The sequence below is a fragment of the Diadema setosum genome, chromosome 19 (assembly GCF_964275005.1).
Source record: "Diadema setosum chromosome 19, eeDiaSeto1, whole genome shotgun sequence".
In the NCBI taxonomy this organism is placed as follows: domain Eukaryota; kingdom Metazoa; phylum Echinodermata; class Echinoidea; order Diadematoida; family Diadematidae; genus Diadema; species Diadema setosum.
This window is the reverse complement of record NC_092703.1, coordinates 10722271-10748649: the sequence shown is the minus strand read 5'-3', so window position 1 is coordinate 10748649 and position 26379 is coordinate 10722271. Positions and strand designations below refer to the sequence as shown.

General features: G+C 39.7%; 1 protein-coding gene across 1 annotated transcript; it reads right to left on the bottom strand.

Annotated features, from left to right (window-relative positions):
* Positions 1-2645: 2645 nt before the first annotated feature.
* LOC140242747 (galactosylceramide sulfotransferase-like) lies at positions 2646-25657 on the bottom strand. Its single transcript, XM_072322505.1, has 3 exons — positions 24945-25657; positions 6863-7050; positions 2646-3753 (listed from the first exon to the last, which is right to left on the bottom strand). The coding sequence occupies exons 2-3, from the start codon at positions 7006-7008 to the stop codon at positions 2754-2756; spliced, it is 1146 nt and encodes a 381-aa protein (XP_072178606.1). The 5' UTR covers positions 7009-7050; positions 24945-25657; the 3' UTR covers positions 2646-2753.
* Between the last annotated feature and the right edge of the window lie 722 nt (positions 25658-26379).

Genomic DNA, 26379 nt, shown 5'->3' with positions numbered 1-26379 from the left:
GTCATTTCAGTGTATGTCTTTTCACAGCATGTCAACCAAATGCTGAAAGCACCATTTTTAACATTATGCATCTTAGTTTTAGGTAATACAACGAAAAGATCTTAGCTTTCCATTCCACTGATGAGTTATTTTTGCACGCAATATCTAATGGAGATGTCGAAGAATCGGTACATTTAGCGAATCAAATTCATCCACAAAATAACAATTTTCATTGGAAGTGGGCTCATGCCTATAAACCAATTCCAATGAGAAGAAAAGCAGGGACGAAGGTGAATACGGACACGGAATAAATCCTAGCGGGTAACAGAAACAGGCAATTAATGGCAGAAGTTTACATCGTAATACGATGACTTCCGCTACGGTCATACCTTTGCGTATTCGACTTGCGTATTGTTGCGTATTGCTTAAACGCAGACATACGCAGTCTTACCCGTTAAAGCGCAACGAAACGTGCTCACTACGTACTCTGTACGCAGACGACGCAAAGGTCTGTGCTAGTCGCTCGCTATACAGTTGGTTGGGGTTGTTTTCAATCAAATTATCGCAAGCAGAGTAAATTGCTTTTAATACGAGCGGATACGAGTGGCAACCAGCTAATGCGAGAAACAGCGAGCAATGAGCTAGTGGCAGCGAGTGGCCTAGCGCAGCTATACACATACAAGCACGACGATAAAGGGTCTGATTAAAAAAGAAAATCACACAGAAAAGAGATTTATAGCTGTTCTTATGAAATCAAGCGATTGAATACATCTACAAAGTATTCATGTTTATTGATATTTCAGTTTTCTGTCCACTTCCCAATAAAAACAATTTTGACAAAGGACTGACATTAACTTCGTGAATAACGCTCTCGTCACAGATCATGAGGGTCCAAAAGTGTAATATATGTCATGCGCCACAATAAGTCATTGTAATGTCTCTCCACCAAAACATTTAATAATAATACTAAGAATATAAGCGAGATGAGCATGGCGACATAAGTGTAGGCATAGGCAGTTAATACGATTGCGACAGAGTTTGAGTCAATGATGTCAAATCTAAAACTCAAAGCTTTCACTCCTGCCAGGGAAAAGAACTTGCATTTGCTCACATCATTAGATTGGGTTATTCTGAAAAAAAAAAACAATGAGAAAAATACTTTTCAGATTTATTATCAATATCAATATTATAATTTCTATCATCATTATCAATAATGATAGTAACAATGATAATAATATCAATATTATCAATTTATTATTATCATCATCATTATTCAGACTCAGAAGATAAGATGTAGGCCAACACGTCTGGTTCTACAAAATGGCTGGTTCTACAAAATGGCTCGTATTTTACACCGACGCAGCCCAGGCGAGCTGTTCCGCTGTAGAGCGAGCTGGCACGGGGCAACACGAACAACACACCAGCTACAGCGAGGGAACACTCAGCGAGACGCAACGAGACCAACTGGTACGAGCGGCTAGTGAGCAGCTAACGAGCAGAGAACGAGCTGCATACGCAACGTGACGAGCAGACGATACGTATTCACTCGTACCGCTATGAGCAGAAGGGAACTGTAGTGGGGGTAGCACGCAATAATACGCAAACCGAGCGCAGTCATTGTACGGGCGGCGTACAATGCGAGCAAAATACGCAATAGCGTGACGACAACCTTTGTGTTTTTATAAGCACGGCAATACGCAGCAATATACGCAAAGGTGTGACCCTAGCATTAGAATCTATAATTACGATATTTACATATCATAATTATGTGAAAATCCTTTAAAAGGTGAATTATAGTGAAAACGGACACTCCCACATGCGGTGTTGATTACACGTATACAATTACAATTCACGTAAATTTGAGTTAGATATTATGCATGCACTTTCATTCTCTCTATCGCTCTCTCTCTCTCTGGGCGTCCGTCGTGCCGACGATTCGTCACCATCAGGTTACTGTTATAGTTATTGACAGGAAGAACATTATCTTGTAAATAAACATGGAATGCAAAGCAGAGTTGTTTGGATGACGAAGTTTTTACAGAAAATTGCGACTTTGGGCGCTTTGCGATATTAATATCTCCCCAAAATATGTACACAAAGTACTAGTAAACTATCAGAAAAACAAATCAGGCATTGTATATCTTATTCTATAGCATAAGTTAGTGGATTTAATTTTTCCCATGTTCTGTGTAGGCCCACTCATCAAGTTTTAACACTCTATTATACATCAATACAAAGAGAACGACAGATAAAAATCAGATGTGGCCACGACACAGATTTAAAAAGCATACAGTAAAAACGATCAAACAATGCCACACGGATCTGAATAAATAGTGACAATGTAGACTGATAATGGTCCTTACCACATACCTGTACTAGCGTTGATCACGACAAAAAGACAAATTGAGCCAACAAGGTAAAATGTAACACAGGAAATATGATGCAACGCACAAATACACACACAGAGAACACCCCCCCCCCCCATAATGTATACACTCACACACATGCACATTCAGCTTTGCTCAAACACACACATACAAACACGTACACACAAATGTGTATTTCTTCGTAAATGCACTTTCAGTATAACAAAATTTAAACATGGACAGCCAACTCGTCTGACGGAGCTGTCATATTTGTGATAGAATTAACCCCAAAGATTGCCATTACCTCTTGATGCTATTACATTAACATTCAATGCGGCAAACATAGTAATTCACAGCTAAAAAACCAACAAATCAAAGGTTACGCAAGGGAGAATGGAGACACATTAACTATCTAACTAGTATTCCTCTGTCCTTCATTCGCTTGATCAACTTTTTGGTGTCTCTCGAATGCTTTCCGGTTTTTCTTGGGGACGTTTGCTGGAGCATTTGACGGAAGCGGCGTAGTTCATCGTCGAATCGAGGTCCGTAGGCAGCGATTCGCTGCCACAACGTCCTATTAAAGTAGTCATAAAGTCGCGTATCAGCGGCATTCCACTCACTAATCCGCTGTCGCGTGGCCTCGTCTACTGGAATCTCACTGCTCGAATTTCTGACCAACCTCTGCGTGTACAGGATGTCTTCGGTGTCCCAGCACAAGGTGTCGCGCAGCAGCAGGAGCGACTCGTCATAGTACTCCGTGATCATGACCAAGTCCACTTCCTCGGCAAGTCGCGCGATGGTCTCGTCGACAGCGGTTTGATCGTCAAAGTACGAGGTGTTCAGCCCAAGGTCAAATATCTGCTGGTTCCACAGCACGTGCGAGTAGGTCCGGTGGACCATCTGGCGGTAGTTCCCTGCAGGATCTCTGAAGAAGCCGTCAATGACATTTGGATAAGCCTCGCCGCGTGCCTCAAAGATTCGTTCGAAGCGGTCAGCAAAGTTGAAGTACACGAACGAAGACACGAACTGGGACCGGGGGTCGCGAAGAATAGTGACGTATTTGGCATTGTGTACCACGGCGTCCATCTCGGGTCGATTGTAACGCGCATGGCTCGTCAGCATGTTGAAGCCATCCTCTTTGCGCCAACCGATTCCAAAGTCTCGCGTTTTGGCGATCATGTCACGCTGAAACGGCAGCTTCCTATCCATGTATGGCTGCCCACCGGGCGGCACGGCAACGGTCAGATTGTTCTTATAAGCATAGTGATCGAAAATTCCCGAAGTGGTGCTGCTGGCTGTTTTGTGCGTCTTTACGAAGACCACGTTGTCGTGGGGATGGCAATATGGCTTTCTTACATGACCAGAAGCCATCCACTTATTTCTGACACGTGGAACGTCGAAACTCCGGCTGCATGAATGATCAACGAGGTAGTGGCAAGACAAAAATGAAGAGTGTGGGGCATTTATCATTGAGATACTTAAAACTACATCTCCCTGGACCGGGACACCTTGAAAATTGTATTGTGAGTGGTCATCTTCCCATCCCTCTCTGTTCTTTCGTTCCTTCCCATCATGGAAATGAAATGACTCCCTTGGGAACTGGCATTAGAAAGTTGTCACTTTAAAACCTTAGTAACGAAATACGACAGAGGCAATGGATTCACAACGGCCTGATGAAATGTTGCACAATGGCGCAAACATCTTGATCGACGGCAAAGGATGACAACTACCAAACCCACATCGCTTAAATACTCCGGCCAAATTTCACCCAACATATTCTACTGTATTAACAGAGTTAAAGAATACATTAACTGTGCTCTCCCTTATTCTCCCAGTTTTCTTTGAATAACACATTAAACTAGCATCGAAAACTCCTGACATCTAAAAATTCACCATTTTCCATCCGAACTGATCCAACCTTGTAACACGCAGCCACTTTTAACAGAACAGAGTTGGTTTCCAGTAGTCACTTCGAGCAACTTTATCACAAGGTTTATGAATAAACATGGCATAGAGTCCAGGCGTATTTCTTTATTTTTTTTTTTTTGTTGAAGGGCGCCTCTTTTCCAGTTTTGATATGCTGATATTGTTTTCTCAGCTAACAAACTTGGAACGTGGAAAGTACGATGTAATAGTCGCACATGCACCGCATATCCTTCGTGCAAGAATTATTGATCACTGCCCATTGGTTGGGCCATCGCAATGCCTCTCAAGCTAATTCTGCCCCCGTTTTGTGCCAGCGAGAGAGTTCATGAATTACCCACCGCTTCAATAATTGGGTAGCTGAAACGGCAGCCAACTGGAGGCCATCGATCACAGAGAAGTTCCATGCATTTTACATTATCCCGCAGGTATTTCAAACCTGGGTGATCGGAGTAAGGAGAGAACAGCATTCCTACCACTCTACTTTACGCATCCAAAGATGTTATCCCTCCAAAATCTCAAGTGATTTGAAAAAAAAAAATCTGATTTCCTCGAAGAAATAGCACTAACGGACGAACAATCGTTAATACTGTTAGTGTCCAGAAACAATCAAATTTGATATTACTATACGATATAATGTTCCGTCCCGTCCTTTATCCAAACCCTTTTTACACCCGTTTTTTCTCCTGAACTCAATATTCCCCACAACGCTCAAGACGTGCTGTGAAGTGTTCTTCTGACCTTTCTCACAGCAATTTCACGCCTCAAGGTTATAAGGTTACTCAGTTTTATCGAATGTTTCCTGGATTACCCTTTTCGCTTCCTCCAAATTGAACGTTTAGATTAATTTACATACATTCTGTTGAATTCATTCATTCTACAAAACTTGATGGAATTCCCTTCCGTGTCCCTCGAGCGGCTCTCTATAAGGATTTGCATTGGAACAATTTCAAGATAAATTCCGTCGATTACTTTCGATATCAATTTACTATAAGTTATAAAAATGATTTACGCTTGACCTTGTTTAAAACTTCAGTATCTAGCATATTACACTCTCAACATTCCGATTTGAATTCAGATTGTGAGCTAAATCTGTAACCGTACAATATTTAACCCCTTATCAGCCATGTCGATTCTACCGTGTTGGAACGAATTTCGCAAGATGCTTCCGATATCATGTCCTAATATCCTAATAACATGAAACTGGGAAGTGGTCCTACTAAATGAATACTTCATAAAGACAAAAAGAGCATGTGCCTTCTTCCCCGAGCGTTCAGAAATGATATTCGTAAATCAAAGGCTGTCAAAAAGTTTTCAAATCGATCTCAACTTATGTGATCATTAATATCAAGTGACTTCAATGCCCGACCATGAGTGAACAATACCGGTCAATATTTTTGATGTTCAAAGTAAGGTGCAAGGATTCGCTGCTTGACTCCCACCCCTTAGAAGAACATGTCGATGAATATAGCTCTATAATGACACTGCTAGATATTGTATAAACGCGAATGCTTCTGTGTGAGTCAAGAAACTGCAGTGACTATCAGTATTATAAATGAGTCATTTCACCTATCGTCAATCGATTAAACCCCATTCAAGCCCACCAACAGTGACAGCCCGCTCTAGAGCTAAGCGATTGGAATCGTTCTCCGATGGTACCCCGAACGTGTGTAACAGAATTACAAACGAGCTCGACCTACATCCACTTTTTATTAGATTGGACCCAGGTGCAAACACATGCTACCGGGCTGGAGAAAGGGGCACCCACAACCTAGTACGGTGACAAAACATCCATCCATCGTGCATTTTACTCACTGGTTTTGCTTGATGGGACTCAAACGCTCTAAAAACGTCTGTTATGGCCAGTCAGAAACAGTCAGGATATAATTCGGCGTATTTTAAGAGAATCCCACAAAGTGGAATACTGGAGCTGGGTGATACCCATTCATGCCCGCGGTTACCCGTTCTTACCCCCTTCCCTAATCCTGCCGAATCCATTATCCCACTCTTTTGTACTTCCTGCTTGTTTCAATGGAATGTAACCGGTCTTTCCAAGTGATGAAAATTACACGACTATACAGTTAAGACACAAGAAGCGTAATCTGTGTCACGGTAAAAGACACGAGATATCGACAACTGCAGTTTATGCCCTTAGACTCCCAATATTCAAACATGTCGTTTTCAATATACTATACGTCCATACTGTGAGAGCAATTGTCTTCACAAAAATCGGCAAATATACCCTCATTCATTTCATTATCACGGGTTTTCTACAGAGCTCACAACACCCCCCCCCCCCCCCTCATGAATGAGAAAATGAAGAATAGTTTAAAACTCCGGAACAATATCAGAAGAATCAAATGTGAATCCGGAGTGCTGATACAAAATCAATTGTGATTATTCCATTAAGCACTCTTTCTCATAAAAGGTGTTGTGGAAACGCACTAGTTAGTTAAGGTCAAAGGTGCAACAAATAGTTAATCCATATTAGTACCAAATTTGATATCATTATCCTAACGATAAGTAGGGTGAAATTTCCGATTGTGCATAATAATAATAATTATTATTATTATTATCATTATTATTATTGTTACCTTGCCGACAGCCCACTGTGATCCAGAATGGTGAGGTGTCGTGTTAAGGAATCCCTTTTGTCGGTGACCACCAGAGTGGAGATCAAAAAGAGTGCAAATATGACCAGAACGGCGAGTAGAGCAACGATCACACGTCTGCGTGCCATTTTGGAAGGGTCTTTAACCTCACCACATGTCTTTAGGAGTACCTACAGCACAGACAAGGGGGTGGGACAGTCAGGACGAGAGAAGAGCGAAAGAACGCATGTCAAGATCCCAAAGAAGGGGGGAAAGGCACATCGAAAACAGTATGAAGGAACCGATTAAATTCAATCAAACGTTAAAATGCGGTGCAGTGTACACTTATTATGGTAAATGAAGTAATATAAGAGGCTTTAACCAGTGTTCCCAGGTGTCAAAGTGGAAAGAAATGTCATACAATATCAATTTTATCATTTACCGGCTAACTATATCAACGATCGCGTTAGTAGCAAAGTATCGACTACTTTTATATGTTCAGGACAGTCACTGAAGGGCAGATAAAAACAATCAAACAAATCTGAAACAAAAACGGCAACCCTAAAATACGACGTGTGTGAAACAAAATAAGACAAAACTATTTTTCAGAAGTAATATGTCATTTGTACACGCACCTCGTCTGGTATACCCAGGGAGGTGAGTGCACCTCCCTGGTATACCCCAGGAGGTACCTCCTTGACAGGCCTATTACCGTCAGCTTGTCTCTACGAATTGTGACCTACGTGTACCAGACGGGATCAGTGAAGCATGAGAGCATAATGCACAACACACTGTGCACTGTGGCCAGTTGGAGTTCTTCCACAAATCAAACCACATACACCAATGCCAGTACACAAGCAGATACATGTCACTATAGTAAATGCCAGAGAGAGCCCCTTTTCTTGAGAGTGAGCGAGCTTATTTTTCGCGACAAACTCCGTTGAGGTGAGCACCATGAAATGCACAATTGGGAACAACGATAAGCAGTCTTTTCACAATAAGTATGCAGGATTCACCTATTGAACTTTCTACAAAGGCTTCAGTGCGTACAAAGTCTCTCCTACCGAATCCCTTGCCCCCATCACACCCATACAAAGTTCCCAAACAACAACAGTTATTCCTCTCCCGACCTCGACAGGTTCCTGTCACATGCATTCAAGGCGACACACTTTGTAGACGGGATACAATCGAAGAACTCTAAGGGGGGGGGGGGGGGGGGAGAGAACAAAAAAAAAAAAAAACACGTCAGAATGTCTTTAAAAAACACGAATGTAACTGGATGTTCATCATGCTTGCATGCATGGAAATCGAAAGTGAACAATCCAATCAGAGTATCGGGCCTACTTGAGGCAGCGTACATCATGCGGAAATGGCAAGACTTGTCACGGTACGAACAATCTACCCCTACCCCTTTCTTGGGGTCCATCTACCTAGAGGACCCCCTCCTCTTTCCCTCTCTTCCCACCTCCCTGCTCTCACCCTGCCCCATCGTCCCTTTATATCTCCTCTTACTAAACTCTCTGGGCTGACAAGAAGGTAAGGACTGATTTTAGGTGCTCTCCTTACTCCTATATCAAGCTCCTTGCTCCTATCAACCCGACACTGTCGACTGGTACTCCAAGCCTACTTCTTGCTCCCTCGATTCCTACCGCTCGTATCCATGCTATTTATTTTCTCCCCCTTTTTTCCATTCAGCAAATCCACCTTGGGCTATTTTCTATTAAATAGAGAGAGAGAGATGCGTATGCCAAAACGCGGATGCCAAGACTCGACGGCTTCGACGTGTACAGGCCCGAGGTCAACAACCCATCGGATAGCCTGTGCCCTTTTAAATTCCTGCCTTCATGCTCCGACCCCGTTCTTTCCCGTGCTGAAGAGATGTACCACTTCCCAGTCTATGTACTACTGTATTCATCAAAATCTAATCACTACAATATGTCTGGTGGGAATCCTCTTCCTGAAGGATTTGAATTAACCATTGACGTGAAAAAAGTATTAATAATGATATAAATGAATACACAATTTACAATATAATTATGTCAGAAGATTTTGCTTCTGAAGAACAATGAAGGCATGTTTACCATCCTTCACTTTTCCGGTTGTTGTTTTTTGTGTGTTTTTTGTTTGTTTGTTTTTTGTCCTGTGAAATTTTCTCGTTTTGCGGGAAATCACTATTAACACACTCATAAGTTCATTCAAGTCAAAAATTCATTCAACAGAGTAATCAAAAGATCACTGGATTCACCATAGTTACATTTAATCGTCCACTGATCGCGAGAAGATGGGTTGTGCTTCTTTAACATAATATTCACACTATTTTTCTCACTCGCAACATGCCGTCGAATCTAACCTTTCTCGTTTCTAACACTATCAGCCTCCCCGACAACTTCTCCGACCACCCAATCCAATGCATTATTCATACGCGACTTCTCGCAGCGACATGCCAACGAAGCGTGCGCTAACTCTACGCGCTTCACTCGTCACTGGATGGATCCTACGATCACGGCAAAGGTCAACCGTGTCAAACTGAGCAGTGGTGTCTTCATGTTGCTCAATATACCCCGTGCAAGCGAGCATGCGGGGTGCGATGACTTAAGAATCAATATCACAGCTGATGCTGGGTCCACCAGGAAGGAGGAATCAGTCGGTTCTTATCAGGACTACATGATGTATTCATGGGGAAGCGGGGCTCTTATTGCAACGTTTTCATCATGCAGTATTCATCAACCAGCAGAGGTGCCGTGAAAATAAATAATCGTTCAACAATGTAAAGGAGAGAATGACAAGAATGCGATGCAACTTAAAGTATCTGTACATAAAGCTAAGGAAACAATACCCACAACGCATTACAGTGCATTGTTTAATACCGCCATGAAAATTTCCACAGCCTATACAACAAGAAAAAGATTGCAACACGAACACGTTTTTCAAAGAATAAAATCATAATTACAGGAGAAGAAATTTGTTATGATATTTTCATCTTTCATCGGCTGTCCATGCAAGTGCTGCACATGCTAGGAACTTGGTACAACACTAACTGGTGTGGAAAGTGATGTGCTGATGCCTGCTAGTGCCCTAAGAAGCGATACAGAGTCGCAAAACAAGGAGTTGCGGAGCCAAAAAGGATTCCATCCATTAGCTAAAGGGAAAGGGGGTGGGCGTGTCAGTAAGAGATACAATGAACAGGCTATACGATTGTTGCCTCACATTTTCACAACGTCTAGACGTTACAAGCCGTACAATTTTTATTGTGTGTTCATTTGTTTCTCCCTATTATGTGGTCATTTCTTTGGGTACAGCAACACAATACCATTGGATAGCCACAGACCATCATCTCAACCTTGTGACGTCACAGCGTTTGTTCTGATTCATCTCTCGGAGACCAGTCATTACTAAGTACTCTGAAACCACAACAGTTACAGTCACTATACTATAAAAGCCAAATGTTTCTTGACAATTCAAAGGAGATACTGTAAGCGAGCTCACCTAGTATCTCTTGTCACAAATCAACTACTGTATTAAAAAAAAAAAAAAAAACAGTACCACATATAAAGCCGATGATATTATGTTTGGGCGCATAAACACCGTGAATCTTCTTTTTTTTCTTTCTTTCTTTCTTTCTTTCTTTTACGGTCCGAAAGATCTTTTATTTCTCAGAAACATTATGGTGACTTATGCCTTGATTCGTATTTTTGTTTGAGAGCTTGTTTGTCATGAGTTTGCCTCTCTTTTATCTTATTCAAGAACCGCACATCAATATTACAATCCGCTTCTTCTGAGCACTAATCAGAAGAAACTCAGTCCATTCATTTCGCTGCACGGCATTAAAAAAGCAGAGCCAAAGAATCAATAGGGCAACATTACATCGTAAGTAATTCATCGAAAGTAAAGTTACACTGCACTTCTGAGTGATGTTCTCTCCCCCCCCCCCCCTCTCTTTCTGCCATTTACAATTGTTTTGGTTTGGTTTGTTTTTGTTTTTGCGTTTGTATAATAAAGTCAATCAATGCGCATTGTGTGCACATAGAAAGGCATATATCAAATACACACTCTTTGGCATGTACTACGGATTATGCGATAGCAGAAAGATGAACGTGGTCAAAGCAAAAAGCAGCGTCTGGAAAAATGTGACTGCTACTGTACCATGTCGTGGTCGAGAGACGACAGATGGGTCGACGCCCGAATCGTCTGTCTATACCCCTGACTCATCGATACAATGATGTAAACAAGGATTACTCAGCGCCAGAAATAAGATTTATGACGTGTCGAGTGTGTCATCTGGGTTCCAGACTCGTCGATATCTCACAAAAGCGTGGATTCCATTACGGGAGCGCACGAAACGCGATGAGATTGATTAGTTTGCCCCAAGACTTTGGTGTTGCTCATTATATGAGTACACAGTGTCAGTTCCCAGCAGCAATGGGTTAAAGTTTGCACTGTCCTGTTGTCTGTTTGGTCTTAATTATTTGACAATGATTTCAGGACTGAATGAAACACACACACACACACACACACACACACCCATTATCGGGTTAATACCGTTTAGCCAAGGAGCTTCGAAGCTCCTTGGTTCAGACCACTAAACTGTAGTCACATTGTGTGACTATTTTGGCGACTTCCTTTAACCCCAAACCAAACCTCCGTCCTGATTCTAAGGAAAGAACTGTCCCTCACAACTTCCTAGTATTACTAGCGAGCTTTAACCCTATAAAGCCCAAGCTATTTTGACCCCTTCCAGGCCCAAGGGGGGGGGGGGGGGCACATTGTGCCCCCCCCCCTATATAACTTCTTTATTATATGATGTATGACCGTCATATTTGGCACATGGGTAGAGCAACTCATTCTCTACATGACCCAACATTTGAAATTTCTCAAGGTCAGCCACTGAGGGCGCTATTTACCTAAATATACAGAAATACATAGGAAATACGCTAAAATCATGTTTTTTCTTTTTATTTCTTTATCCCCAGTATATATGTTTTTATTTCATATCAATCATTTTCATATTTACCAAAGAGGAAAAGCAAGTCAACCTTCACTATTTGTTATGGTTGAAATTTCTCAAGGTCAACACGTGGGGGCGCTACTCGTTACAATATAAAGAAATATATTAAACCTATGATGTATTGCTTGGAATGGGTACATATATTGGTATCACATTTCATATCTCCAAAATATTGATATTTTGAGTTTGCAGATTGATAATATGATAAAAAATGATATTACAGGCAAAGCTTGTGTGAAGATAACACAAAATAAAAGGGTAGTCTTTGGAAAATGCTGTATTTTCGATTATTTCTATTATATCTATTGTTTGATGCCTAATGTCATATAAAAATAAAGGAAATAATAAGAAGTCCATTTCAGGGTAATTCACAACCATAATTACTTCATATTTTGGTCCTTCAGCAAATTACAGCCAAGAAAACCCCCATTTCATCCATTATTATATTGTTAAGTGAAATTGGAACAGAAAATCATTCAAAATCTGACTGACATGGTTGTCAGTTTACGGTTGCCATGGCAACCAGCAATATCGGACATAGCTAAATTATATATCAAAATGTTCGCAATAAGATTTTAGGAAAAGTCACCAAATTTGGTTGAAATCGAGTAAAATGTATAGGAGTGGCAAATGAAAATATGGTGGGGGGGGGGCACAATGTGCCCCCCCTTGGGCTTTATAGGGTTAACTCTGCGACGTGAACGCTAAGACGACGCTAACAAGGCAAAAAATGGCGTCTGCACATGCGTTAGACAGCTGTTTCCATTGTTCAACCTGGGAGGCTGCGTCATCTCACCGTTCGCGTCGCAGATCTAAAGCTCACTATTACACTATCGTTACGGCTCGCGTCCCTCACCTGACTGTTGCCACTGCATAGGAAGAAGTCGGGTGACAACATAGGACGTGTCCATTCTTTATTAATGTATTAATATGAAGACAATTATCATTTCCCATCCTACGTCTTAATGGTGCCCATTTTAAAGGGACATTCCCGACAGTGACAGATAAAATAACCCCGCAGTTGTCATTGTTTTCAAGTATGTCCTATCATATGCAAATGGCCCCGTGCAATTGCGTGTGGTATCAAAGATTTAAAAAAAAAACAAAAACAACTCGATGGCACCCGAATATTAGGGTCATCTACCCATATACACGCATGTAACATAAGTTAACCTGTGCAAGTAGGAGGACTCCTTTAAATACACTGTGCGCAGATGCCAGTGACATTATACAATCATGATAACGATCTAATTTCACAATCTCCCATAACGTATTACAAGATTGGTAGCATTATATACAACTAGAAATGTCGCTACGGCGACTGGTATGCCTCCGCCATAATGCATGGTTCTCCTAAAAGGTCTATAGTACATGTGGACAATGTGTGATTACATTTTCACAAAATTGGCAAAATATTAAAATGACAAGTTTGTCACAAATGTTTTATAAGCTCACCTTCCTTGACCTAGGTTTAATTGGATGAATAGGAGAGCATGTATTTGGAGATTTAAGAACTTGAACTTGACTTTGATCCATTCATAAGTTTATGCACTGAGTAATTTCCAAGGTATGGAGAAAAAGTGCAATTTCTGTATTGAATAGTAAATTGTTGCCATTTTCATCTGGCCTTTGACCCTAAAATTCATATTAAGTTAATTACTGTCAGGCAGAACATGCATAAATATGTGGTAAGTTTCAAGATAACTTGAACCATTTCCTAGATAGTATTATGGAGGAAGCAGTTAGTTCAGCACTCTCACTTGATCTTTGACCTTTTGACCTTTGAGGCAAAAAAAAAAAGAAAAGAAACTTAACAGAGAATCTCTATTGGGTTATACATGCATACACCAAGTGTAAAAAAAAAAAAATCCTGCTGGCATTGCATAAATATGAGGAAAATAGTAAAATTTTGAAGTGTTGCCCTTGACCTCTGAGCAATGACCTTTGACCTTATGAACCCTAAATTCTCTAGATAATCACTGCCAGTCAGTACATGTATATATACTACGTTCCATGAAGACACCTTGAACAATTTCCAAGGTACAGAGAAAAAAGTAAAATTTTAATATTTTTACTTGACCTTTTGACCTTTGACCTCATGACCCCAAACTTTCACCAGAGAATCTTTATTGGGTAATACATGTATACACTAAGTTTCAAGAAAATATCTTCAGGCAATGCGTAGATATGGAAGAAATTGTGAAATTTTATGTATTTGACCTTGACCTTTTGACCTTGAGCACGTGCACCCAAAAGTTGATAGACACAACTTCACCCCCTAATACACATACATGTACATGCCAAGTTTCATTAGGATACCTGTAAAAGTTTTTTAGTTACGCTTGCCACAAAATTCATTATGGACGGACGGAAGGACGGACGGACAACCCAAAAACATAATGCCTCCGGCACCACTTCGTGGCGGAGGCATTTCAAAAACCAGGGAGGATTCCCACCTCCCTGCACAAACCCTACCCGGAATATACTGTACGTGCAGTTTGTAGTACGTACAATTTGTACATTGTAAGCACAATACAAATTATTGTTACTTGCAAGCAGCGACACCGAACCCGTCAGAAAAAGAGATGTTCCCTCGAACTTTTTTCTTTTCTTTTAACGAAACAGAAAAGTCTGAGACAAAATTACCCGAAAAATTTACGTGATAGGAAATGAGATCTTCGGAACGACGTAAGACATTGTTGATGTCCGTTAATGAAATTTTACGGTACCGACATGGACGCTAGCTCTGATTGGAAGGGCGAGCATCTGTGATTGAACTAGCGTGAAGTACGGCACGGCGCGTTTCACCTGGTAGGCACAGAACGTGAAGTCGCAGACGCGCTTCCGATTAACAGTCACCGCCGCGTACGAGAGGAAAACGGGAGCAGACAAACACCAAACTAACAACCTCATGCTCTTTGGCGAATGACGTCTATGCAATTTAAAAGTTCTAGGCCTTCATATCTCACAAAGTAGCCACAAGACTGAAAAAAAAAAAGGAATAAACGGATAAAACATGAATGTTGCAGCAAGCCGACGCTCAATTTAATTCTCAATTAATGTGTTGGCTGCAAGACATATTATATTGCACAACCCCAGTGTACTAGTATTCAATACCTATCCTGTTTGTCGCCTGGTATCATCACTGTATGTACACAAAGGAACTACACATTTGTCTAATCACTCTTTTACTCTGCATAAAGCTGGATACATTGTACTATACATAAAGCACTTGAAATGGGGGAAAAGTCAGCCAACAATGTAGGAAATTAGTCAAGGAGAGGGGGAGTCAGGGCCCCACTAGTCTCAAGACCGTATCGTGGTTTGCGCCGAAATCTTCGTCCGTTCTCTTATATAGGTATTGAGGGCATCATTTATTAATTTATTATCATCCTCGTGTTTCTGTGATTGATGGTTCTTCTCTATTGGGCAATGTACAATAATCATATCGTAGACATTTCGCAAAACGAGCGCATAAAGAAACCAACAACATTCAGTGCACATTGTAACTGAAATAGTATGCATGTCCAATACGCAAATAACGTCAGTGGAAAGAAAACGCGACCTTTCGACTTGCACAATAATCTCCATCTTTAATACATTGTAGGTAATATAAAGATTTATATTTTGGATGAAACAAAAATATTCCCTAGTGATTGGTTGAAAGAGCTTCATGTGATAATCAGTATTTTCAGCTACACGTACAGTATGTCAAAAAGTTGGAATGTTTGACATTCCATAAAGTACTATTTGCAAAATGACGTCACTTCTGACATTTTGCAAATAGTATACTATTCGCAAAAGGATGACATACAGCAATTCTAAAATAATTGTACACACTTTGTACTCGTCACTCTGTGAAAGGTAGTACATTGTCGTAATTTTTTTTTTTTACATTATGACATCACAAAGCAATTCTGACATCGACCACTGCGCCGTATTAGTAGTACTCTGTGAAAAGGTAACAATTTCTAACAAAAAAATTGTGACGCCACAAAGCAATTTTGACATTGCGCACTGCTCGTGCTGTCACTCTGTGAAATGTGTCAATTTCTAACAAAACAATTGTGACGTCACAAAAAGCAATTCTGACATTGCGCACTGCTTCGTAACGTCGCGACGGTGTCGCTCTGTGAAAATAACATTTTTTTTTTAAACAAACGTCACAAAGCAGTTCTGACATTGTACGCTGCTTTTTATTATCAATGGGGGATCCCTTCACAATATTTGGCAAAGAATATTTTGAATATTAAATAACATATTTTGCCTTGTGAGTCTTTAACTATGGGCCAGAGGTGACTGCCATGTACAATGTATACTATTCAATGAGGGGCACAGCTCTGAAGTGAATATCACTAAAAAGGAGAATTCCGGTACAGATGAAAGTTACATGTAGTCTGACAAAAAAAGAGCAAAATTTGACAAGCAGTCTGCACAACTATGAAAATTTAGTCAAAATCGGAATGAAAATAATGAAGCTATGAAATTTCAAAGATTCGGGAGTAAATGAGGGAGCTGATGATGTCATCACCTTCCAATTTTTCATTGATCGCGCACAAAAATGTCAAAAATTACATTCTTTGCTGAAATAACAAAAACTTCACACATTTCATAACTTCTCTAAATTCTCCTCCAAGTTTGATCAAATTTTTATTGTTTTGCTTTAATAGAAAATTCTACTTTCATTTCACACTAAGTCTTTACTGGCCAGGATTTCTTCTTTTCTTTTTTTTTTTTAAGAGGATACAAAGTGTAAGTCCCAAAATTTTAATCAGAAACTTGAAATTAGGCATTCAGAGTATACTTGTTAAAAATGTAAATAAATTTGGATCAAAATTTAAAACAAAAGAAGGAAAAAAAGAGGCGGGAAATCGTGTGGTGGATGTGAGTTGTGGAGGGATCCTGTAGTGACCATATACGACGCACGAAGCAGCGATAGACAATGGTGTAACAATGGAAGATTTTTAAAGCGCGCTCAGTGCACCACTGTGTGTAGTGAGTGCATAGGAATCTTTGGTAATAAAAAAAAAGTGTACTATTTGGAAAATATTGTCATTAACAGTAACATAATTTTCCATAGGATGCCATGGAGAGTCGAAAATTTGAATGCCGGAGAGCCGGCATTCTAAAATACATGCACAGTAGTTGAAAATTATTCATTCCAAATATAACAGGTGATGTAGCAATATGAAGATAGTCTATACAGAAACTTTTACAAAATATTCGGATATCTGTGCATGACATTTCAATGCCTGCATGACACAAGAATTTTTTTTCGTGGGATAAAAACTGCTTACAGAAATTGTCCAATGCAGTGATATACATTGTACATGTACATTGTACACAGGGGAAATTTCAGAGTGGAACTTTAAAATATTGTACGATCTGTTGATTTTCACTAGAAAATTAACAATAAAGAAAGGGAGCACTAAAATTTCACTCCACTTAAGTCAACAATAAGAAAGTGATGAAAAGGTAAAATATTGCACAACAGTGTCTTTGACCACAATCACATGCATATGTCCACTGATTAATCACTCTCAAATGCAAATGTGTGACATCACCGCCTTCTACAATGTATGCTCTCTCATTGGTTAGTAAACTTAGTGAAGATTGATGTGGGTGCAAATGTGAGACTTGTGAGCCCTTGGCATTACCTTAGATTCTTATCCAATTTGCACAATTCTGTGATTCCCATGATATACAGTACATCACTGTCCTAGAAAATGTGTGAAACTAAAATTCTCATGACCTCGTTTTGTTTAGTCAGACTTTAAGGACACTCACTTTCTCTTTCTGATTCTTTTGATTACCTTCTACAAACATTGACTGAACTTAACATTAGAGTGTAGAGCCACTGTAAATGATATCAGTAGATCGAAAGAGGGCATACAAGTGGGTGTACAACCTACATTGTGTATGTACCTGCACAAATGCATTGTTCGCAAATCTGAAGATCAAAAACCCAATTGAAATCACTGCAAGCTTGAGGTTAAGATCGCCGCTACTGGATGAAAGACATATACACGGTATGTACACTACACAATGCACTCCAAGAACCTACTAGCCAGTCACCAGACCGAGGATGTAAATGATACATTACGGCAACAAAACAACTTGCTTTTAAGGGTGTCAGCTCCCCATAATTAGAGCATGTATCAGAAAATAGACAGATTTACTTACAGAAGGGATCACCTCCCTGCTTACAGCATGGGACTTGCACACAAATGTACATACCCTTATGAATAGGCTTTCCTACAGTATTTTGCAATACACTGTACAATGTAAAATGTTATTGCCATTATCACTGCTTCCACTGTACGAAAAAGTATCAGAATAAATATAACATCACTATAACAATTGTTTTGCAATGTTATACAATTGTACAAGTATCAAGATCTGTGCCAGTTAGTGTGGCAACAGGAGAAGCACAGTCAAAGCAGCTGGCTCAGGTGAACAAGCAATAGCACGCACGTGTATAACAAATGGTATCTCCCCTTTACATGGTGCATTGTATGCGCCAACATGTAAAAGGAAAGGGAAGACTTGTAAAAAGATACATTTTCTTCCTTGAAGTGGAAATGAGGATAACATCTGTGACTTACAATACAATTGTAATAGGAGTAAACATGTTCAAGTTGACTATTAAAATTATGCCAAATTATGTTCTGCATGGTTTTCACAATGGATTGATGTTGTGTTGCAACAACATACATTTTTTTGTAAATCTTAGATGAGGCAATGCCATCTTTTATTACCAGTCTCCCATCTGTATCTTATAATTATACAGTGTACATGTACACTACTGTAAAACATGATACATATTCGCGGCATGAACATTTCGCGAATTGGAGCTGACGGCCTTTCTCGCAACATGAAATTTTCGCGAATTGCCACTGGCATTCAATGCATATTGTGTAGGCAAAACTTTCGCATACATTTTAATTTCGCGAAGGTAAATTGGCACCTCGTCTACACCCACCCTGTCCACTGTCCACCTAGTCTAATGCCATCTCGTCTAAACCCATTTCGTCTACTACCAACTCTTCTACCAACCATATTGTCTATATGCCAATTAGTCTAATTGTCATTTCGTCTACTAGCCATTTTATCTAATGTCCAATTTGTCTAAGTCACATTTCGTCTAACACCCATTATGTCTATTGACCATTTCGTCTAGTAATCATAAGGTCTATGAATAGAATAGTCTACAGCTCATTTTGTCTAATACCTAATTGGTCTACAACTCATTGTCTAATGGTCAATTAATCTAATAACCAGTCAGTCTACTGCCAACTAGTCTACTGCCAACTGGTCTACTCCCAACTCGTCTACTCCCAATTGGTCTACACCCAATTGGTCTACTCCCAACTCGTCTACTCCCAATTGGTCTACTCCCAACTCGTCTACACCCAAGTGGTCTACTCCCAACTCGTCTACTCCCAACTAGTCTACACCCAACTTGTCTACTGCCAACTCGTCTACTCCCAACTCGTCTACTCCCAATTGGTCTACACCCAACTCGTCTACTGCCAACCCATATCTACTGCCAACTCGTCTACTGCCAACTCGTCTACCGCCAACTAATCTACTCCCAACTGGTCTACTACTAGTTATATATATATATATATATATATATATTTATTTTTTTTTTATTTAAGTTTACTTCATCCATTTTCTTTTTTTCCCAGTTAAATAGGTTGAACACTCTTGGTGCCCCATTTGGTTTAAATTTTTATGTTCTAATTATGACAATTTTTTAGGAAAAAAAGATAATGTCACAGTGTGAAAAACTTGCTGTGTTATTTTTGTGTTGGATGTGTAATTTATATCAGAAGCAATCATGCAGCATTTATATGTCCAAACTTCAACACTCCATCCATTCAACTTTGATACACAATCATAAGTATGGTAAAAATGAAAAGGAACACATTAGAAGTACATTATCAGTATTCTTTATTCTGTGTGCCACGTACTGATGTATGTAAACGGTTAAATGCACAAAAAAGGTTGAAACATATACAAAAAAATATGATTCATGTACAATTTATAGCTACTACTAAGATGAATAATTTACTTGCCTGCAATGTACTCAATACACGTTTCGCGAGGAACCCTAAATAAGCATTTATATGTCCAAACTTCAACACTCCATCCATTCAACTTTGATACACAATCATAAGAATGGTAAAAATGAAAAGGAACACTTTATAAGTACATTATCAGTATTTTTTATTCTGTCTGCCACGTACTGATGTATGTAAACGGTTAAATGCACCAAAAAAGGTTGAAACATATACACAAAAATATGATTCATGCCAATATATAGCTACTACTAAGATGAATAATTTACTTGCCTGCAATGTACTCAATACACGTTTCGCGAGGAACCCTAAATAAGCATGTCCAAACTTCAACACTCCATCCATTCAACTTTGATACACAATCATAAGAATAATAATCCATCCAACTACACGCCCACATCGTAACAACTAGAATAGCCTAATATTGATTTTTGTGCTAATCAAGGGCAGGGTTTGATATGAATAGTTCATGACAGTGAGACGGACTGGACATTAGACAAAGTGGTATATTCATTATTAGCATGACCAGATGGAAATGATCAGTCTGGGTAAATTGTTGAGAGTAAAACTATATCAGTTGGGAGTACACCAATTGGGTATAGACGAGTATAGACCAATTGGGAGTAGACCAGTTGGGAGTAGACCAGTTGGGAGTAGACCAATTGGGAGTAGACCAATTGGGAGTAGACGAGTTGGGAGTAGACCAGTTGGGAGTAGACCAGTTGGTAGTAGACCAGTTAGGAGTAGACCAATTGGGAGTAGACCAATTGGGAGTAGACCAATTGGGAGTAGACGAGTTGGGAGTAGACCAGTTGGTAGTAGACCAGTTGGGAGTAGACGAGTTGGGAGTAGACCAGATGGGTATAGACCATATTGGGTATGGACAAACTAAGGGTTGGACGATATGATAACTAGACAAAGTGAATGTAGACTGAATGACTTGTAGACGAGGTGGGAGTAGACTAACTAGTAGTAGACGAAATAGATATTAGACGACATGGCAAATAGACATTGTGAGTGTAGACGATTTGGCTATTAGATCAATTGTTTTGTAGATGAAATGCTCCTTAGACGAGTTGGGTATTAGACAATACGGGTAGTGGGCAAAGTGACTATTAGACAATATGGGTACTGGACAAAACGAGTTGTAGACCAAATGGGTATTAGACTAATCGGTAATAGACGATATGCCAGTAGACCAATTGGAAAATAGACATAGTGGCTGTAGACGAGGTTACTATAAACCTTCGCGAATGTTGGCGCTCTCGAAATTCTCGAAATTAAAATACATGTGAACAGTTCTCGTTTTACAGTGTGTACATGTATGTACCATGGAGCTACCGTAGCTCCATGGTATGTACACAGTTAAAATACATTTTGTAAATTGTAATATTATAAAAAGTTTCCACTGATAAAAGAATTGCAACATTGCATAGACACTTCCCCCTATTCAGCTGTTAGCCACAATAAATTGCTACAATTTGTATAGACTGTTACAACTCATCAGAACAATACCTTAAAAACAGGGATACATGTGCAATGTTTAGTTCTAATGCAGGAAAATTAGTGAAGTCTTGTGCACACGTGAATGGGAGACTTGAGAAGCAGGGATATCATTTACCTCATTTAATTTGCATACAATGGTAACACATTTACTATACATGCTTGTCACCACTGACATTGTTTCATGAATACCAGTATTCATACAGTAGTCTCACTGCACTACATAGTACAGTATGTACGTGTACATGTACAGTATCCAATACTCCATGTCTGAGTTTAATGAAACTTCTACTACGGTGTATTCTACGGTCTATTACTGTGATGTACTTGTATTTTCAATCTGTTTGCTTTGATGTACCTATTGTAAAGCGCCTTGAGCATTTAATCAAAGTGGAGAACGGCGCTATAGAAATTGCATGTATTATTATTATTATTATTATTCTGTTTGTTTAGTATAGATTGAACTCCATTGTACTGTACATGGGGTGAAATTCAACTGACGAGGAATTTTACTATAATTCATAAACTGGCAAAGGGACCTTGTACAGTCCACTGCCATTCCAATCACACCCTGCCTTCTCAATGACATTGAACATCTTGGCATACATTTGTACATACACACTAACAATACTACAGTTGCATAAAGTGGTAACTTGTGGACACTACTACTTTTAAAGCTCCTTGCTGCTATCTTGTGGCCTACATGTAGATGCTTTTTGTGTTTAAGCTTACTGATTGCACTACCCTGTTTAATCTGATTCAGCATGTAAGATGGCACCGATTTGACTTTGTTTTAATACAATAGTATAACCCCTCCCCATTCTCTCCCCCTCTACAGCTGTACTCTTTCTCCCTCTCATTGTGTACAATATCCTCAAATGGCACATTCAGAGGCCCGTTGCATAAAAGTTACAATTATGGTGACTTTGCCATCCAGTGGTAATTACCATGGCAACACTACTCAACAGCCAATCAAAATCAAGAATTCCATGGTAGTTACCATTGGATGGCAATGTTACCATAATAGCAACTTTTATGCAACGGGCCCCAGATTTGCTTGATGTCCTTACTGAAAATGCCACGCATCACTTTTTATGTCCATGTATATGTACTTTAAAAAAACTAAGGATATAAACACAAATTTGAAGCACACAAAGTCTGAAAAGTCTTAAATGTCCTCTCTCCAAGCTGCATTAAAGGACAAGTTCACCTTCATTAACATAAGGATTGAGAGAATGTAGCAATATTAGTAGAACACATCATTGAAAGTTTGAGGAAAACCGGACGATCCGTTCAAAAGTTATGAATTTTGGAAGTTTTTGTGCAGTCACCGCTGGATGAGAAGACTACTGCAGTGTATGATGTCACATGCGTAAAAAAATATAAGGAAACTATAAAGAGAATTTCACAAAATTTCATCTTTTGAAAAAAGTACACATTCCCTTGACTCGTTACTGACATAATGTTATGGGCAATATTATTCCCAATGCCTTTAGAAAGAGGCAAGTCAAGTGCTCTTTTATTATGTGAAAAAAGTGAAAATATGTTAAATTTTCTTTACATTTTCTTTATACTGTTGTACTCATATGACATCACGAGCCTTAGTAGTCTCCTAATCCAGCGGTTCCAACACAAAAATCTTAAAAATTCATAACTTTTGCATCGATTATCCAATTTTCCTCAAACTTTCACTGATGTGTTCTACTAATATTGCTGCATTCTCTCAATCCTTATGTTTATGAAGGTGAACTTGTCCTTTAATGCCTCCACTGTCATTATGCACGTGTCTACAAAAAACCTCTACCGTATACTCAGCTTCCTCTTGCAGGAAGTATGTAAACAGATTATTTCCGATCTTCACATCATACAAGTATATCTTATCCTCCAGATTTTATTGTGTCTCACCAATCATATCCCATTATCTGTATCATAACTGCAGGAAGTACAATGTACTTATGTATTTCTGATCTTGTATACAGTAAATCTCATTTCCAAGCTTTTATCATGTCTCAACTATACTTAATCCCTTATAATATAAATGTACCGGTAGTCAATGCACACGATTGTACAAGTGTACATGTATAGTATACGGATTACCAAACAAATGTACACTGTGCACTCAGAATGAAAGGTGAGTTCTCCTACAAGTTGTACAGCTGTACAATATTTAGGGAAAATGTTACAGTGTGCATCATTTATTAATACACAGGTACAGTATGGTACAAAGTGTGAAATGTTTACATTGTTGTTTTCCTTTTGGGGGGAATTATTTATCAAAGTCAATTACCTCTCCACCCTTTGCACATCCAAATGAACTTGTACTTTCAACTTTCAATTATTACACTGCACAAAGTGTGGAAAAGTAGAAGGACCCCAGAAAGGAAGGAGTTGTTGTAATGTTGATGAAAGAGCTACCCGTACCATATTTATTTTACTTGTTGCGTACAACTGTACATCAGTTGTACGGTACATCAAGAAATTTGTATTTAAAATCAAACACACAAATAAGAATATTCTGTTGAATGTCAGTGTTGAAGGAATGGTTTGTATCAAGACACTGCACAATCATAATGTTTGATACAGATGAAAATGCATGTTTGTTGTTGTTGTTGTTTGTATCCCAATTCCTTCATGAAAATTTTCTGCTTTGTTTACATTTCAGATGCATGACATCCAAAGCACTTACATACAACATCAAGTGGGACAGCCTATCCTTTGACATGCTGTGACATGGTGGCTTCATTTTTGGGGTAAGACAACTAGGACTTGGACAGGGCATCATTTAACTGATTATCTGACCATTAATCTTAACCCATCGAGGTTGAGTCCAGAGTATACTCTGGCAAGCGTCTATGGGAAATGCATGTTGTTGCAAAATCAAACTGTCCTCAAAGGGTTAAAAAGTCATTTTTTGTCAAAATTTGAGACACAAGCTCTTCATCCCAGCAATGATATACAAGTGTACCTGTATAGGAGGAATGAATGGGCAATCAACACTGTTATGATGCTAGTATTACAGTACTACTGCTGAGTGCTCCTACATGTAATAATTACTTTAATAGTAATACATAATTACTAGAGGTCTACAACGTATGTATTCAACTGAAAAAGAGGTCATGATGTGGCAAGAGTTCCTTTTGAGACAGCCACCCAAAAGTGAGTAGGTGGGTCTACATGCGTGCATCCGTGCGTATCGCAAAGGAAGGTTAGGCTAGGTAGAGTTGTATAGATCTGCACTTATTTACATGTAGTACTATAGTGTGATTGGGGTTGCTGTCTCAAAAGGAAGTCTTTCCCATGATGTTTGTCACACATCAGTGAATGTGCAGTGCTGCATGGTTATGATGATGCAAGGCAAAATGAGTGCAACAAATGAATTTCTCTAAATAAATTTATTGCCGACTGGTTATGAATGGCAGCAATGAGATTAGAAGGTAAATTACAAACATGTAGAACAGTAACTGCGTCACTGAATGAAGGGAATTTAACTCACCTTTCTGTTGGATGACAAACAATGCCTTCAAACACCCTGTGAGTTAGGCGTAGATATTATCTACACTGTGTACTACGTATGACGTAGATAGAGAGGTCTGGTCGAGCTGCCGTCGTCGAGTCGATGGCTAGGCGTCTGGGACGTGTCCGGAGCGATAATATGGACAAGTTTCTGGTCAGCCGAGATTCGTGACTAACCACACACAAAAGGGCAAGAATATCGAAATTGAAGAAAGATATTCTGTAACCGCAGAGACAAAGCAGAGTCTCCTAGAATTACTCGGTGTCAAGAGTTGCATGTCCAAGAGCACAATACTGATTTATCTCTCCCAGCAATCGAGTGTAGAAAGGCAAGTCTCCACTGACCTGTGGCCATGAGTGGTGATGAAGAGGGTAGGGTTTCTATGCAGTACCAGTTCGACCCTGTATTGTACCAGTTCAGTACAAGGCTTCGCTGCAAGTACAAGTGCGCAGATTGTGTAGTAATTCTACCTCTGTTGTCTTCAGCCCGAGATTTACCTCTGCTTCAGCTTCGTGGGGGTACTGAACAAGCATCCTGAGTTGTCTGCGTGGTAATTGGGAAAGGATGAAGGATGTCCCCACCGCATTAATTCAGCCTGTCAGCTGGTGGGTGAATAAACCCACTGGGAAAGGAGGTAATTCGTAGATTTCACGACATTTTGCCCGGGATTTGGGGATGGGTTGTAGTGGCTGTCAAACTGCGAGCAGCTTCGCGGAAAGTAGCGCACGACGCGCGCCCGCCCGTGCACAGCAGCACACACCAAGATGAAACTTACGATGCTACTTCAAATTCAGGTAGCGAACAGCTCGCGCTCGTGATCCTTGAGGTTTACACGCAGGCAGATTATGGTACCTGTACAAAGAACTCTCCGATGGCTCAAGAAAAAGGGAGTACAGTACGCGTGCGGTACAATGTACCGGTACCTTGTACCTGTATCTCGGAACGGTGGTACAGCGTAGTATGTCAACCTGCTGGATGTACCTCCGACGTACTGGTTCTGGAAGAGAGGCGTGGGATAAACCCAGAGATGAAACCATAATCTGTGCGTCTGTACTTCGGGAAAAGAAAATGACTGTAGGTAATCTCATGCAATCGCTAGTAATGATTGTAAAAGGGGTTCTTGAAAATTTGACATCAAGTTCACTGGATTTCATTCAGAGATATTCAATGTGAGATCGAGACTCGACACTCCTTCGCACAGAATGGAAGAGGGTTTTTCCAAGTCATATAAATATATTCATTTCCTTTCATTTATTTATTTCCATATCCAAATACAGTGTAATATATTACACTAAAGTATTTTTATTGCAAAATAGAATAATCCATCGAGTACTTACAAGGAGGTGTCAAAGTGTCATGAACCACTGATGGAAATGCAAACAGATAATACAAAAGTATAGTACATGTGGAGCTG

Coding starts and splice junctions, on each gene's coding strand:
- LOC140242747 (XM_072322505.1), bottom strand. CDS start 7,008: ATGGCACGCAGACGTGTGATCGTTGCTCTACTCGCCGTTCTGGTCATA. Junction 3,754..6,862: donor CACAGTGGGCTGTCGGCAAG/GTAACAATAATA, acceptor TCATTCATGCAG/CCGGAGTTTCGACGTTCCAC.